The 14,727-nt window shown below is 35.0% G+C and overlaps 1 protein-coding gene across 16 annotated transcripts in view; it reads right to left on the minus strand.

The window, feature by feature from the left end:
* The window catches only part of LOC131437922 (putative uncharacterized protein DDB_G0289263), a 109,030-nt gene that overhangs the window by 41,993 nt on the left and 52,310 nt on the right, over positions 1-14,727 (minus strand). For all 16 annotated transcript variants that reach the window (XM_058607599.1, XM_058607610.1, XM_058607597.1 and 13 more), the window contains 2 exons: positions 8,782-8,843; positions 8,608-8,681 (listed from right to left, as the gene is read on the minus strand). In XM_058607599.1, the coding sequence (XP_058463582.1) occupies positions 8,608-8,681; positions 8,782-8,843 (136 nt within the window). The remainder of the gene's footprint in view (positions 1-8,607; positions 8,682-8,781; positions 8,844-14,727) is intronic.

Consider the following 14,727-nt stretch of genomic DNA (forward strand, 5'->3'; position numbering starts at 1 on the left):
TTGTATGAGAAAGAAACAACTAGTTGATGGATTAAATGTTTTAATAGCTTTTTATTCTACAAAGATTTGCAAATATTTTATAGGTTTCTTTTGTAGACCACGCATTCAACCAACTAGAGTTTTTTCAAGCATGTTGCAAATGACGAATTTCGTGCTAACTTGAACAAACGTTGGCAGCACCCTCTCAGGTTTTAATAACACTTTTTGTAAATGGATACTTTTTCACAAAAACCACTCTGCATACTATGTTTTTTTCCGAAATTGATCATTTTTTTTATCATTTTGTTAAATGACTTTATTTACATTTACGTCTGCTTAGCGGTTCATGTTGAACGACTAAGTACAGTATCGATTAAGAATTTTTCTGAAATTTTTATTAAAAAGCTTGAATAGCTTTGTGAAAATAACTCATACAATACTTTTTCGTTACTATTCAACTATAGCCATTTGAAAAAACTCGTTTTAATACACCTAGTGGTGTAATGATGCCTTTCTCATATCATATTCTCATATATAAAACTGTGGTATTCTATTCAAAATGTTTCTCTTCGATTCTTGAAAGAAACCAAAGAAATTGTTTGTGCATTAAATAGTACAACCCACAGAATGAAACAGTTCGCTGATCGGCTAGATTATGCATGAGAAAACGAAGTGAGTTTTACTAGTGTAGGTACTTCTGGTACCGGAACCCGAAAACCGGTACAATCGTAATCGGTTCGTGGTGATCAACTAACATGACGTCCAAACTCTACTAATTTTATTCAAATAATGAAGATTTTATACGATTTTGACATCGTACTTTAAACGATGGTTTTTATCTTTCATTTGAACCTAAGATTGAGAATATCGGTTCTACCATCTCTGAGAAAAGTGATTGAGATTTATTTTTGAGTTTATGACTATTATTTCCTGTCGTTAATCGAAATCCGGGAACCAGGCTACCTGGAATCGGCTTGTTTGGTTGCCTAGTGACAATAGCTACCGATTGGAGTAGTTTATAGGTCAATTTAGAAATTTTTTTGTTTCGCAGTTTCGGTAAAAAAATTTTTACACACTTTACTCTATAATTCCGGAACCTGAAGTCGGATCCAGATGAAATTCAAAATCCCGTATGGGACCACGATACCTTTGTAGAAAGCGTCAAACCATCATGGAGAAAAGTGAGATCCGTTTTGGTATATATGAACATTATTTCCGGTGCATCCGGAATAGGAAACCGGGAATCAGGATAGCCGGAGTCAATTCGATTGGCAGCCTACTGATAATGGCTACCGGTTGGTGTAGTTTTGAGATAAATACAGGTAAATTTAGCATTTTCTTTGAGTTTTTCGTTTCACCGCTGTGATCACTGTCAGTGATGGTATAAAATTTACACTCGTTACCCTATAACTCCGGAAATGAAAGTAGGATCCGATTGAAATTCAGGAATCCCGTATGGGAGCACGGCTACTCAGGATTTCCGTAGGGGACCATGGTTACCAATTGGTGTAGTTTTGAGACCAATTTAGTTTTTTTACGGTTTTTGTTTCGCTGCTTTCAGTGACAGTATAAATTTTTTAACTCACTTTACCATATAATTCCGGAGATGGAGGCCAGATAAAAATTTTTTTACGGTTTTAGTTTCATCGCTTTAAATGAGGGATTTATTTTAGACAAAAGTCTTGATTGTCTGATGGTTTTGAAGTCGCCATGCCTGACAGTGAAGAATGTTTTACTTATATAACGAATGTATGGAAGCTGTCAAGTTGTCCACGTGTTGCATATCACTAGATGCCAAGTATATAATACTATTACTGCAGACGAAAAAGGATCTGGAGCTTAACTAAGAAATCTGATAATTTACAGACAAATTTGCAGACCTGGCCGTTGACAACGGCAATTTTGAATCACGAAATAGATTGAATTCACTTTATAAATATTCAATGCATTCGCTCTCTCGATTTATATTCTATTCAATTTATGGCACTATAAAAAAAGCCAGAAAAAATGTTTGTGTTGATATTCACACCAGAGAAAATTATTCTGATCGCAGCAAAAAGTAGACTGTATTATACACAAAAATAACGGGCTGCTATTACATACATATAAAGTTTGTTGAAATGACACTATCTGCTGTCTGCTATGGTGGGGAGCCGCCAACCGAAAGTCGGATCCGAATGAAATTCAGGAAATTTGTATGGGAACACGAGACCTTTCAAAATAGAAGTCAAATCAGTTCTGTCATCTCAGAGAAAACCTAGTGAGATTCTTTGACCCATATCCACACATCCATACACACACAGACATTGCTCACCTCGACGAACTGAGTCGAATGGTATATGACAATTGTTACTAGTCGATTTCTCAAGTGATTGCGCAAAATCTCTATATGAGAAAAGCTTGGCCCTTTTCAGACGACAGTCTAGATCAATTTCGGAAAAACAAAGTATGTAAAGTGGTTTTTTTATGAGAAACTCTACATGTACAGAAAGTTTTATGAAAATTAGGGAGGGTGCTACCAGCTTCGCGAAAAAGTGCGAAATTTGTCAAATATATTCATTATGAACAGTTATTACTTATGAGTGATGCAAATGATAATATCTAATTTATGACAAATAATTAGTGTCTCTTAGTGACAGTAGGATCGTAGTATTTGTCATGCAATGATTCTGTACGCTCAGAACTTAGTAAACGGAAAATACCACATACATTTGCTTGGATACACCTATGCAATTGCTTTGATGCTTAGTGGCTAAAAGTCAACAAGTTTCCTTGGGAACTCTGTTTTTAGGTTCATAAATCAATCTTTATTCAAGAGTACAAGAATCAATCTTTATTGAAGAAGTACAATTGCAGGTAAAAAAACGGATGTTAACGTATTATCATTCATTTGTATTTATATTAAATCAATTCCAATTATAATATTAAGACAACTGCAGGAATCATCGAAATGATCCTTTCGTCGAAATGACATTCGGCGAAGTGGCCCATTTGGCGAAATGACCCTTTCGGCGAAACGGCTTTCGGCGGAATGGCTTTCGATGAAATAACCCCGACCCGCGAAGTAAGGTAGCTTTTTTCTACACACAAAATTGTGTAACTTTACGTCGTTATAGATGTACATAAAAGGAGCGTCGTTACATTTGAAATTCAAAGCATATAAAGATAAGCCATATATTTAACTTCACAGTTAATTTAGCTGAAGCTCGATACAGACAGACATTATCCCGGGTTGGCAGTTCAATGCAAAAGAACGCTGGTCTTACAAGCCAGTTGTCGTATATTCGAGCCCCGACCTGGAAGGATTCTTAGTGTCAGTAGGATCCATAGTACTAGCCATGCAATGATTCTGTACACTAAGAATTGGCTGCGAAGTCTGTTGAAACAGAAAGGCCAAATTCCACAAAAGGAATGTAATGCCAGGACTTTGCTTTTCGATACAGACACTAAAATTATTTTTACATGTTAATAGATGTAATATTTTATCTTACCGAAGAAATTATGATATGCTTGAATTTACGTGAAGCGTAAATTTCATTTTTCTATGAGTGTATGTTTTGCCTTCCTCTTGTATAAAGGCTTTGCAATCACTTTGATAATTGACTTATCAACTGATTCGTCGATTTTGCCTCGCCCGATATTATATTTTTAAATTAATATTTCCGGACAGCAGAGTTGTCAATCGATTAATGTTAACGTTTGTCTCTATTATTTTGCTGATTACACCGAACCTTTCAGCGAATGCATTGAATAGAAATAGCAGATATTTCTCTAACCAATGGTTTCGACATATGAGATTATTAAGGATACGATCGACCTGCTTCAAATGGATTCCGAACCTTTTTAAGGATTGCTCTCGTAACTTATTTTTCGTCATTGCATGTTCAGGCCTAATAGCATGGTAGCATGGCACTCACATAGGATCAATTTTCGTTTCGTAATTTAGAGATAGAATGAGAAATTTGCGACATTCAAAAGTTCAAATGACTATTTTATTAAATATAGTATCCAGAACAACGAATTCGTTTGATAATTGTAACAATAGTTATCTCACTTGTCACTTTTGCTGAGTACTCGGCCTACAATTAACGAATGGCAATGGGATGAGTCCTGAGAATTAATATTAGAAAAAAATATAAGAAAAGTGTACAATACTTATGTTGTAGCGAAGTGATAATGGGGAGAAAATATACTATTTTTTTCTTATCTTTTGAACCAATACGTTGAAGAGGAGCTAGATCTCACAACTAATGGATATTAGGTGCAACGTTTTCTCTTTCAGATATGATTTTTGCGATTGGTGGTATGGTAGCATGTTAGGATTACAAACTAATAATCTTAACATTACCAAAAATTGAAAAAGTTTCAAATGAAATTAATAAACTTTGCATCATATTCTGGTGAGAAATGTACAGTGAGTTCGGTGGCGTTATATTTTAATTTCATATAAAAAATGACACGAATTAAGCATTCAGTTTTGTGTTGAAATAACAACGAGTTGAATACAATGAAATGAATATTATAAGCAAACGTTCGTTTACTAAGATAGCTGATATTGGAAATGCTAGTAATGTCCAACTCAATTTAGCTCAATGCGTTGACGTTGCTTTGTTGTGTATTATGATATAAAAGATATTACTTCAGATTGTAGCAAAACTGAAAAATTAACCAAGACAGGCTACTGAATGAAAAGAATACAAACCAAATATTATCGTTCATTAGGAACATTGAAACATATAACTGTCATATAATTGTTAATAATTCTTTTACGCGATAAAAGTAAAAATACAAAACTCGTCATATCCGTTCTAAAGTACCCATAATAACATATCCAACAGTATGAAAACAATACTTTGTACGAAATTAGAACTGTGACTACATTGAATGTCTCAGATTTATAATAATTTATTTATAATGATGCTTGAGTAGCTTGATGGTGCCACCTAGAAAATAAACTTTCACTATATCAAAGACACCATTCGCCAACACAGTTTTCCTCCCTAATTATATCTAATTAATTCCTCTCTTGCGCTGGATGAGAGATATTATGAGAAATATCAATCATCTAAAAAGCCTTAGCACTGTAATACGTTTTTCAAAGAAACTAACTTACTTAATCTTCATGATTTTGAGTCACAGACATTTTCTAAATTTGATTACCCTTCAGCGCCTCCAGACGAAGCAGTGTGCTTTCACTGACACCAGAAATAGTTTTCTCTTTGATACTTTCGATAGTTTTCTGAATCCACGCCCACGTTGACCAATATTATTAATCTAACTGACTCTAGAAACTGACTCTGGTAAACGAACTCAACTACTGAGAAACAATATCAGAACAGTTTCTCCTGCCTATAGTGGTATAACTAGAACAATCATTTGCATTTCGCCATTAAGTCATTCGAAAGTTTATGATTTCGATACCGTGATAAGCATGCGGTTCAAAAAGACGAATCACATGGATCAAGTATGCATGTGATAACTTCACGCAAAACAACTCGTTGTGCATCAAACGATTTTTCAAAGACCTACACACCAAATTTCTTTTTCAATGTTCAGTAATTATTTGTACGGTTACGAACTGTAAAACATTATTTTTACCAGATTATCTGTAAAATCGATCCCATTCACAGTCATCTGTCAATAAACTACCAGATTTCGGTTAATCCTATACAAATATTACGGAATATTTGCTTTCATTTTACTGACTACTGATTTGTTTTACCACCAATTCAGTAAACAAAATTACCAATTTTCAGTGAATGTATTAATAATAATGAATAACTTCAGTAAATATTACTGACTGAAATTTTTTCTGAACTGAAAATCGAAGCTTCAGCTGTTTGAAAATCAGTAAAACAATTACCGACATCCGTGAAAATTAATTGGTGTGTAGTATTCTGTTTTCCAGTGGAAAACCACTGAGCATCTTCTTATGCGACAATCACCTATCGAAGATCTAGCAAGCATGGAAACACTTTTTTCAGGAAAAAATCCATTTCCATCTAAAACCACTTTGTGGACTTTATGGTATAACAAACCTAAATCTACTCCGTAAATTCTTCTAACATTTAGGTTATTTTATTTGATGCCCAAACAAATTTGCCTCTTTTGGTTTTCAGTTTCCAGTTCCGGGAATACCGGAAGTAGTGGTAAACGGACACTGAAACATAACTTTCTATCTATTTCTCCTAGATGAATAAACTTAAAATCAAACGAAACAATTTGTATGCTCATCAACTGCAGTTGAATTTTATCTGGACTTGCGTCTGGATTCCGGAACTACAAGGTCAGGGGTGTCAATCCATCATATAATCGATGACTTTAGAGTTATGAAATTTTCATAACCACTTAAAACAATTCCAACTCTTTTTCGTTGATAAGCGAACAAATTTGCTTTGGCTGAATCCGGTTACGGAAACACCGGAAGTTAAAGTTGAAAGTCTGCAAAATGGAAAAATGATTGGTCGGGAATGAATGAATCGATTTTTATCATCTTAGATTTAAATGAAAGGAAATTCCCACATACTGCTATCAAATTTTATCCGGATCAATTTTTCGATTCCGAAAATAAAATCCGGTTTAGAGTGTTAAGAATTTCAATCTATCATATGAGATACGACCTAAAAAATGTAACAATTCTTAATAACCTGTCTCAACTCTTTTTAATATGTATATGGTTGATGGCCCAACAAATTCACTTTGGTTATATCGGTTGCCGGTTTCCTGATATGAAAGTACTGAAAGTAATGGCCAATACTCCGATGTTGAACACACATCAATTGCTCAGAGATAACTGAAGCATAAGACCGATTCAAAAGATTTTGATTCTATCAGCTTGTTGAATAAAAGATTTTGATTCTATCAGTTCCGGACTTACAGTGTGAAAATGATTATGTAATTTTGAAAAGTAACAATGTGAAATAGGAACAAAATCTTCAATACTGGCCTGGAAACAATTCCAATTTCTAGAACTTGAGGTATGTTTTCTGATTTCCGATCTACCGGAAGTAGTGATCAAATGACTCTAAAATGGAAATTACATCGATTTCCTATTTATACTAATGAGAAGACTTCAACACATGTGTAGGAGAATTAAATCAAGTTTATGTAGTAATTACACAGTTTTCAACGAAAACCATGCTTTCATTTATGAACATAACATTTAATGAAAATGTTTAATATAATTTCATTGTTCATACATAACCCACATGCAATCGATACATTTTACTGATAAACCGTTTGTCTCCTGATTGCATGTTTATCGACTTGATGAACAGTTTGTTACCCTCTGTCTAATTCAACGTTTTTATACAAGGGAACCTATTGTAGTGTAAACAATCACTGCACATTTCTCCATTCTTTGGAGCACACAACAAGCTATTTTTGGTCGTGAATGAGAGTACGAAGTAATGGAACATTTATGCTTCTCGATCACGAAACACTTGTTTTACAAGTCAATGTATCATTCTGCTCAGAGCGCACTCAGCGTTCGTGTAATCAGTATGCACGTGGAGATGGTGGAATATTTGGATGTCTAATGCAGTTAGGACGTCCATACTTGGAATCTACGACATAGCAGTATACTTCTTTATCTGATCGGGCTGAAGCCTTTACGCGTTCGTTCCTGTTGAGAATATTGAAAATGGTCGTGAAGAGTCACGTTTAGCCTAATGCTGTAGTGCTTAAGTGTTTCTTCCGGTTGAAAAGTAATGTTTTGCACTTCGTATGTTTGTTAGACAGTTAATAATAAATTTAAAATTCCTGAACGTCCATTCAATTATTGCATGCACCGCATACATCTTTTCGGACTGCCCCAAGCATGTTATTGCTAATGCAAAAAATGTACCGGAAGCCCTACAACTTGACTAGAGATTATACAATTATCAGATAGTTAATAAGCTACTGATTCAAGCTTGATACAAATGATAGCAGTAGTTGGTAGTTTCGAAGTTCGATCAAGAAGTTAAAAACGTAATGTTATTCTTAGTGTCAATGGGATTGCAGTAAATTGTGATTCAATCACTCTGTGCGGTTAGAATCGGCTGCGAAGTCTGTTAAAATAAAATTCCACAAAACGAATGTAAAACTAAGACTTCATTTACTGGTTGACATACGTTTTTTGACATTCTCATACAGAAAGTTTACGCAATTTCAATTCAACGCACTCACAGAACAAAAATGTATAAAAGTTAAAGCTAAATTTTTGCACAAAAAAGTTCATTTTACTACAACATCAAACTGAATTATCCTTGGATTTTGTTTCTTAAATTTAAAAAATACCTCTCTCTCTCTCTCGATTAGTTGTATTTATCTTTTCAAACTGAAATTATCAGGTACAACATTTTGAAACGAAGTTTTAACTGGAAATTATTGATCTGAAAATGAGTCGGGTCGAGTTCGTGATAAGATTTGTAAAACAAATAAACAGGCTCGACTACAAAAATAAAAGACGAGAAAACTCGCAAAAGATTTAAAATTGTAAATCATCCAACTATAAAAACAGAACAAGTGAATTAAGCTTTATTGAGTTGAATTTTCAAGCTTTGTTCATGTGATTATCTATAAAAATTTCTATCATGTGATTATCTATAAAATTGGTTGATATACCATCAAAATATATTGACTTACCTTTTGAATTGGTTGCCGAATCAGCAATTTTTTGGAAAGCTTCTAAATATGCCGCCAACGCCTGAATCGCCGCCCTGAAACAATAGGTAATAATAACCAATCAATGTGTAAATTCAAATAGTACAATGGTTCATTCATACAATATGCTCAATAGTTCATCATCATTTCACTTACCTCAAACAGGCATGTAGTTTAGTAGCTTTCGCGATGAAATCTTCCCACAGTGGACTAGAATTCTGAAAAAAGCATAAAATATATTGTAGTATTATTATACCTTAACCGAATTCACTAAGGGGAACACTTAATGAAAAATCGACTTTTATTGCTTAAATCGGTAAATATAGTATCTGAGAACATTTTGAATAATTTGGGGATATAATTAATTGAATTTACTCTTTTTGTCTTTCTCTAAACAAAGATTATAGAATTGCTGGAGAAACCGACTTTTGGTCGGAACTCCGAACATCCCTAGTGATAGCATTTGACTCAGCTCAACGAGATCGGAAAATGTCTGTAAGTGTATATGTGCATGCATTTTTTAATTTTTTTTTCTCTGTACAATTTTCTCGGAGATGACTGAACCGATTTTAACAAACTTAAATTCAAATGAAAAATCCCATATCCTGCTATTGAATTCCATTTGGATCCGACTTCCGGTTCCGGAGTTACAGGGTAATATATAAAAATTAGGGAAAAGATGTGCACTCAATTTTGTCGGGAATGGCTTAACCGATTTTTAGAACCTAATATTCAAATGAAAGGTCTTAAAGTTCTATAAAAATTTCTGAAACATTTCATCCGGATCCGACTTTCGGTTTCAGAACTACAGCGCGATGAGTGGAAAATTTTCAATTTCAGAAGTATTTTTTTACAAACAATGGTAAAAAACAGGTACAAATTGCAGAACTTAGTTTGTGGAAATATTAACTAAATTTTCTGTTCCCGAAGCACCGAAAGTAGTAAAGAAAAACTCCAAAAGTAGATAAGAGATTTCTCCGCGATGCTTCATAAATTTTGATTTGAATTAAAGCTCAATAGCTACTGTGAAATTTCATCCAGATCTGACTTCCGATTCCGCAAATACAGGGCGATGAGTGTCAAAGCTTTCAAATCGCCATATAAAACGACGATGCAAAGCCGGCACGCACCGGTACGTGCTGGTACGGAAGAAGAATTCACAACACGCCTTTATAAACGATGCGGACAGTGTGGTTAGTGCGAAGTGTTGTAATATGCCCCAGTTAAGAAAACATTGAGCTATTTCTAAATGTATCAATATATTTACTTCCAGAATGTGGGTATTTCATTGCAATACCGCTGGGAACATAATTTTCAATGATTCTGGTAGAAGTGATATGAACACATTTTCCAAAACGACTACATTCTTAGTTTTTTCGCTTGCCCCACAACAATGATGCATTAGGGCCCTTTATACAGGGTCCGGCACTCGAAGTGTAACCAATTAAAAAGGCCATAAATTCAGTTTGGAAAATTATTTTTACTTAATTCAAAGTACAAAATGTGTAAAAATAATACAAAATTCAGAATCAATTCACTTTTGCTCGATATGACCACCTTTTGCCTTGACTTGATGACTTGAGAGAGCGAAGGAGTTGCTTCGTTTGGCCGAATGTGACTTGCAGGTATTTTGGCCCACTCGCGGACAATAACTTTTTTCAGCGCCTCGAGACTGGTGTATCTTTTAGTTCGGACTTTGCTCTCCAAAATGGCCCAAAGAGAATAATCCATTGGATTCGCATCTGGTGAATTCGAGAGCCATTGTGTGGACGTGATGAAGTTCGGAACGTTGTTTTTCAGCCATTCTTGGTTCACTCGAGCTTTGTGAGACGGTGCCGAGTCCTGCTGAAACGTCCATGGTCTGCCACCGAAATGTTTGTCTGCCCACGGCTTCAAAGCAAGCTTCAGAATACTTTCCCGATAATATGTCACATTTACCTTGACGCCAGGCTCGATGAAAACGATTGGAGAGCGCCCATCTGCGGTTACAGCGGCCCAAACCATTATCTGTTGCGGGTGCTGCCTCCTGGTGGCCAATCGATTACTCAAATTCTCGTATGAACGGTCGGTCAAGTAAACCCTATCGTTTTGAGAGTTTACGAATTGCTCAATTGGGAAAATTTTCTCGCCAGAAAATACAATGTTCGGAAATTGACCGCTTTCGGCCAAACGAAGCAACTCCTTCGCTCTCTCAAGTCATCAAGTCAAGGCAAAAGGTGGTCATATCGAGCAAAAGTGAATTGATTTTGAATTTGGTATTATTTTTACACATTTTGTACTTTGAATTAAGTAAAAGTAATTTTCCAAACTGAATTTATGGCCTTTTTAATTGGTTACACTTCGAGTGCCGGACCCTGTATATCAAAATAGAAAAAGTAGAAAACTTTTATCAACTAACTGCAAACGGGAAACAACATTTTCGGTCCTTCCAACGCTACATTTTGTTTCAATAATTATGAGTTGACATCACTGGGAGTACGATGTGGTGTCTAAATGTTGCTCTCAAAAAAGTCTAATTTCAATGTCTATCAAACTACTCATAGTAGAGTAAAATTGGTCGAAACAGTAATTTTGAGTGATGGTGCAGCTGTGGCAAGTGTGTGTTGATTAGTGAAAAGTGTTAAAATGCTGATTCGCGAAACTGAAATATGGTCAAGCGACGGAAACTGCGAATTTACCACCCAAAATTAAACGATGTCAACCGATCGAACAACCATCTGCACATCATTGTCCGTGTGATCAGATATATAATGAATGTGTGGAAATTCACAAGTCAATCGTGTGATTCAAGTTGAAAATTTTTCTGCAGTAAATTCATCCGCGAGTGTCATTTTGGGTTGTTTACGGCAAAGCGACTAGGAGAAATAGAATACTGGTGAGATCGTTCTTTAGAGATCTTACACATTTTGCTTATTTTTTTTTATTATCTTATCATATTTCTCCTTACTAAAAATAGGGATAGACCAAACTCCGTCTATTATTCGGGGAGTGTTTGATCAATGGATCTATTTTTATTCTGGTTAAACGCTAAGTTCAAGACGCGCGCGTAAAGTTTTGATATTTCTTGCGATCGTTCTTAACTAGGACGACCGTGTTTAACCTTACATCGAAAAGCTACCTAATGATATTTTCAGTTAATTCATATTTTGCAGCTAACGAATACTGTCAAACTTGCATAGTAGACAGATCCTTCGAAGAAATAGTGTTAGTCATAAAACTTTTGTTTAGGAAAGTCTTGCATACTTAAAAATGAAAGGGAAGCGCAGACCAGCAGCGGCGCCTTATAACATTTTCCCCTATGAATGTCTGCTACTGGTATGTGATTTTGGTAAAATATGTTCCTGCGGTTGAGCAAAATTTTAACTATTCTATTATAAGTGCGACTGAAAGAATAAAAGAATGTCAATAAATTAGTCTTTGTCTTCAGAATAGAATATTATTTCATGAAATTTCTGATGAAGGAAAGGTTATACAATCACTGTGAAAACCGATCTTTGCATCGAGGCCCGAAGGGCCGGTTGTCGATTCGAATCAGTTCGTTGAGTACGCAAAATGTATGTGTATGTAGTATTTTTGTGCACTCACTTCAGACGCACGGAGATGGCTACACCGACTCTCACAACCTTAGATTTAAATAAAAGGTTTTAAGATGCCATAGGAAATTTCAGAATACTTTAACTAGGTTCAAAACTGTAAAAACTTGTGGGTAATATTTGTTGCTCGCCATACGAATCAGCTTCGGCTATTTAAGTCCTCGGAATCCGGTTTCGGAAGTATTAGAAATAGTGATCAAAAACTGCAAAAAGAATCTCGCTCACTTTTCTTCAAGATGGCCAAATCGATTTTCTCAAACTCATAAATGCAAAGAAAAAGTCTTACAGTTACATACGGAACTCCTGCATTTGTTGCGAATATTGCTTCCGGTCCCGGAACTAGAGGACGTTTTGATTTGTAGATTTTGCTAGATTACGTTCGAACAAACTTTCGTGTTTCTATTCAATGAGCAGTTGTTTTTAGAATTCCACAGCAATATTTATGATGTTATGAGTAAAACGAGACAGGCGTTATTACACCATTAGGTGGATTAGAACAGATTTTTTTCGCTAGTAAAACAGGCACTAACTACCTATGGTTAGAAACCATGAGTATGTATAGCGAAAACGTTTATTTTTTGATAAAATCCTGAATATTTGGTAATATGATAGTACTTCATCTAGCTGATTCTATATATGAAACATTTTGTTTAAGAATTGAATAGTATTCCAACAGAATCTTATTTATATGGAATAACAACTGGCTTGTAAGATGTTCGCTGAAAATAGCTAGTTCTATATGTCCCTATCATATCAGTATATAAAACTTATGTACACAGAGTGCGTGACTTTCTGGTGTTTGTCCATCTCGTGGACTTGACATGTGAAATGATAAGAAAAGTCACAAATTCACTGCTGGGTGGATAAAAAACGATTTTACGATCTAGGTTTTGAATAACTGTTCGCTTGAGTCTAAGCGATGACCACATCAGTCACTGCAAACCAGTTTCCAACAAGCTTCTTCTATAAATCTGAGAACAGAAAAAAGGCACTGGAGGCTCAATCTGACGAATATGGTGGATGCGATTAACGATAGCAGTTCGAATTTCATTTTTTTCCTGAGAGAAAAGCCGGCACTCTTTTTGCACTTTGTTTTTTTCATATTCAAGAGCATGAAGCAAAATCGGTGTTTGCAAGACCACGTTTAAACTGAGCATACCAGTCAATAATTATTTATTTGTTTTGATCAGAGCCAGAATAATACTTATCGTTTGTTTGCTTGTACAGTATTTTTTTCATTCATAAACAGGATTCTATGAACACAGGAAATCTATTCTACATTTTTTCTAATTTTCTAAAAGTAGCGTCTTTGAGATCATAACCGAATGTCATGAAATTTCCACAAAGACATAGGAAGCATGTCTCCATTGAACACTAGATTTAATTAGTTACTTAGATCGGATGGATAAGATGAAATTACACTTGCTATAGATATCATATTTTACTCTGCAACTCATCTTCACTGGAAATTACCATTAATTCTAATAATTATAAGCATTTTTGCACGGAATTCTCCAGGACTAATTTATTAGTTTACGATTGATCTCAACCGCATCAAACCCTTTCGAATTGGTAAAAAAAATCAAAGTGAACACCGAGCCAAATGCAGTCAATGTTTGGTCAGTTGCTGCATCTGAGTCTAAATTCATTTAGATTTTGAGTGTGTGTAAATAAATCAAAGCGAAACTTACATAACAGCTATAACATATTAATCGAATGGACAGTCACATGTAAAGCTTCAATAGAACAAAACATTTTTCAGTTGTACTTCCGCTTTTACAATTTGAGCATCGTCTTTCAACTTAATGAATGCTTTCCATACTCATCGTATATCTCTAGTATGAAGTACCTACTGCAGATCACGATGAAACTGTTCTCTTCTCAAAACAATAATAACACAACCAGCATAAAGACATAGTCTTTGCTTTGATAGAAAGGTTGCAACATTGGGAGTGGGAAAAACAGAGAGCGAATTTCAACTGTGAATACATTTCTTTATGTAACTGTTATGTTTTAATAAAAGGTTCGTTGGAAACACACAGCGGCTCTTTTATGTATTTATTTTGCTTCTATTGCAAATAGTACCCAATGCACTAGAGAGACTCATAAATGCGATTGGTCTTGCCGAATGTCTTCTAGAAATATTGCAAACTGTTGTATTTATTACAACAATTTAACAATACCTAAAATAGGCATTCTATGAAACAATCAAAGAGCAGAATAAAGTCTATTACACGAATGTCGTAATTTGGAACCATCGACACTGCACAAATTGTAACACCCTACCACAAATGTATGTACGAGAAAGGCAGAAACATTATATACGCGCATCCGTCTGTCGACGCTGATTCTAGGACAGTGATTATGACATCTTGCTTAGGCTCAAATCGGCACGTTTTAATCTTGTCGTGTCTATTTAAGTAGCTGTTCTAGTGATATTTTCATGAATAGACTCTTTTGAATAGGATACTACCTATATCCGTGAGTGCACATGTAAATAAATAAGCAC

The sequence above is a fragment of the Malaya genurostris genome, chromosome 3 (assembly GCF_030247185.1).
Source record: "Malaya genurostris strain Urasoe2022 chromosome 3, Malgen_1.1, whole genome shotgun sequence".
NCBI classification, from domain to species: domain Eukaryota; kingdom Metazoa; phylum Arthropoda; class Insecta; order Diptera; family Culicidae; genus Malaya; species Malaya genurostris.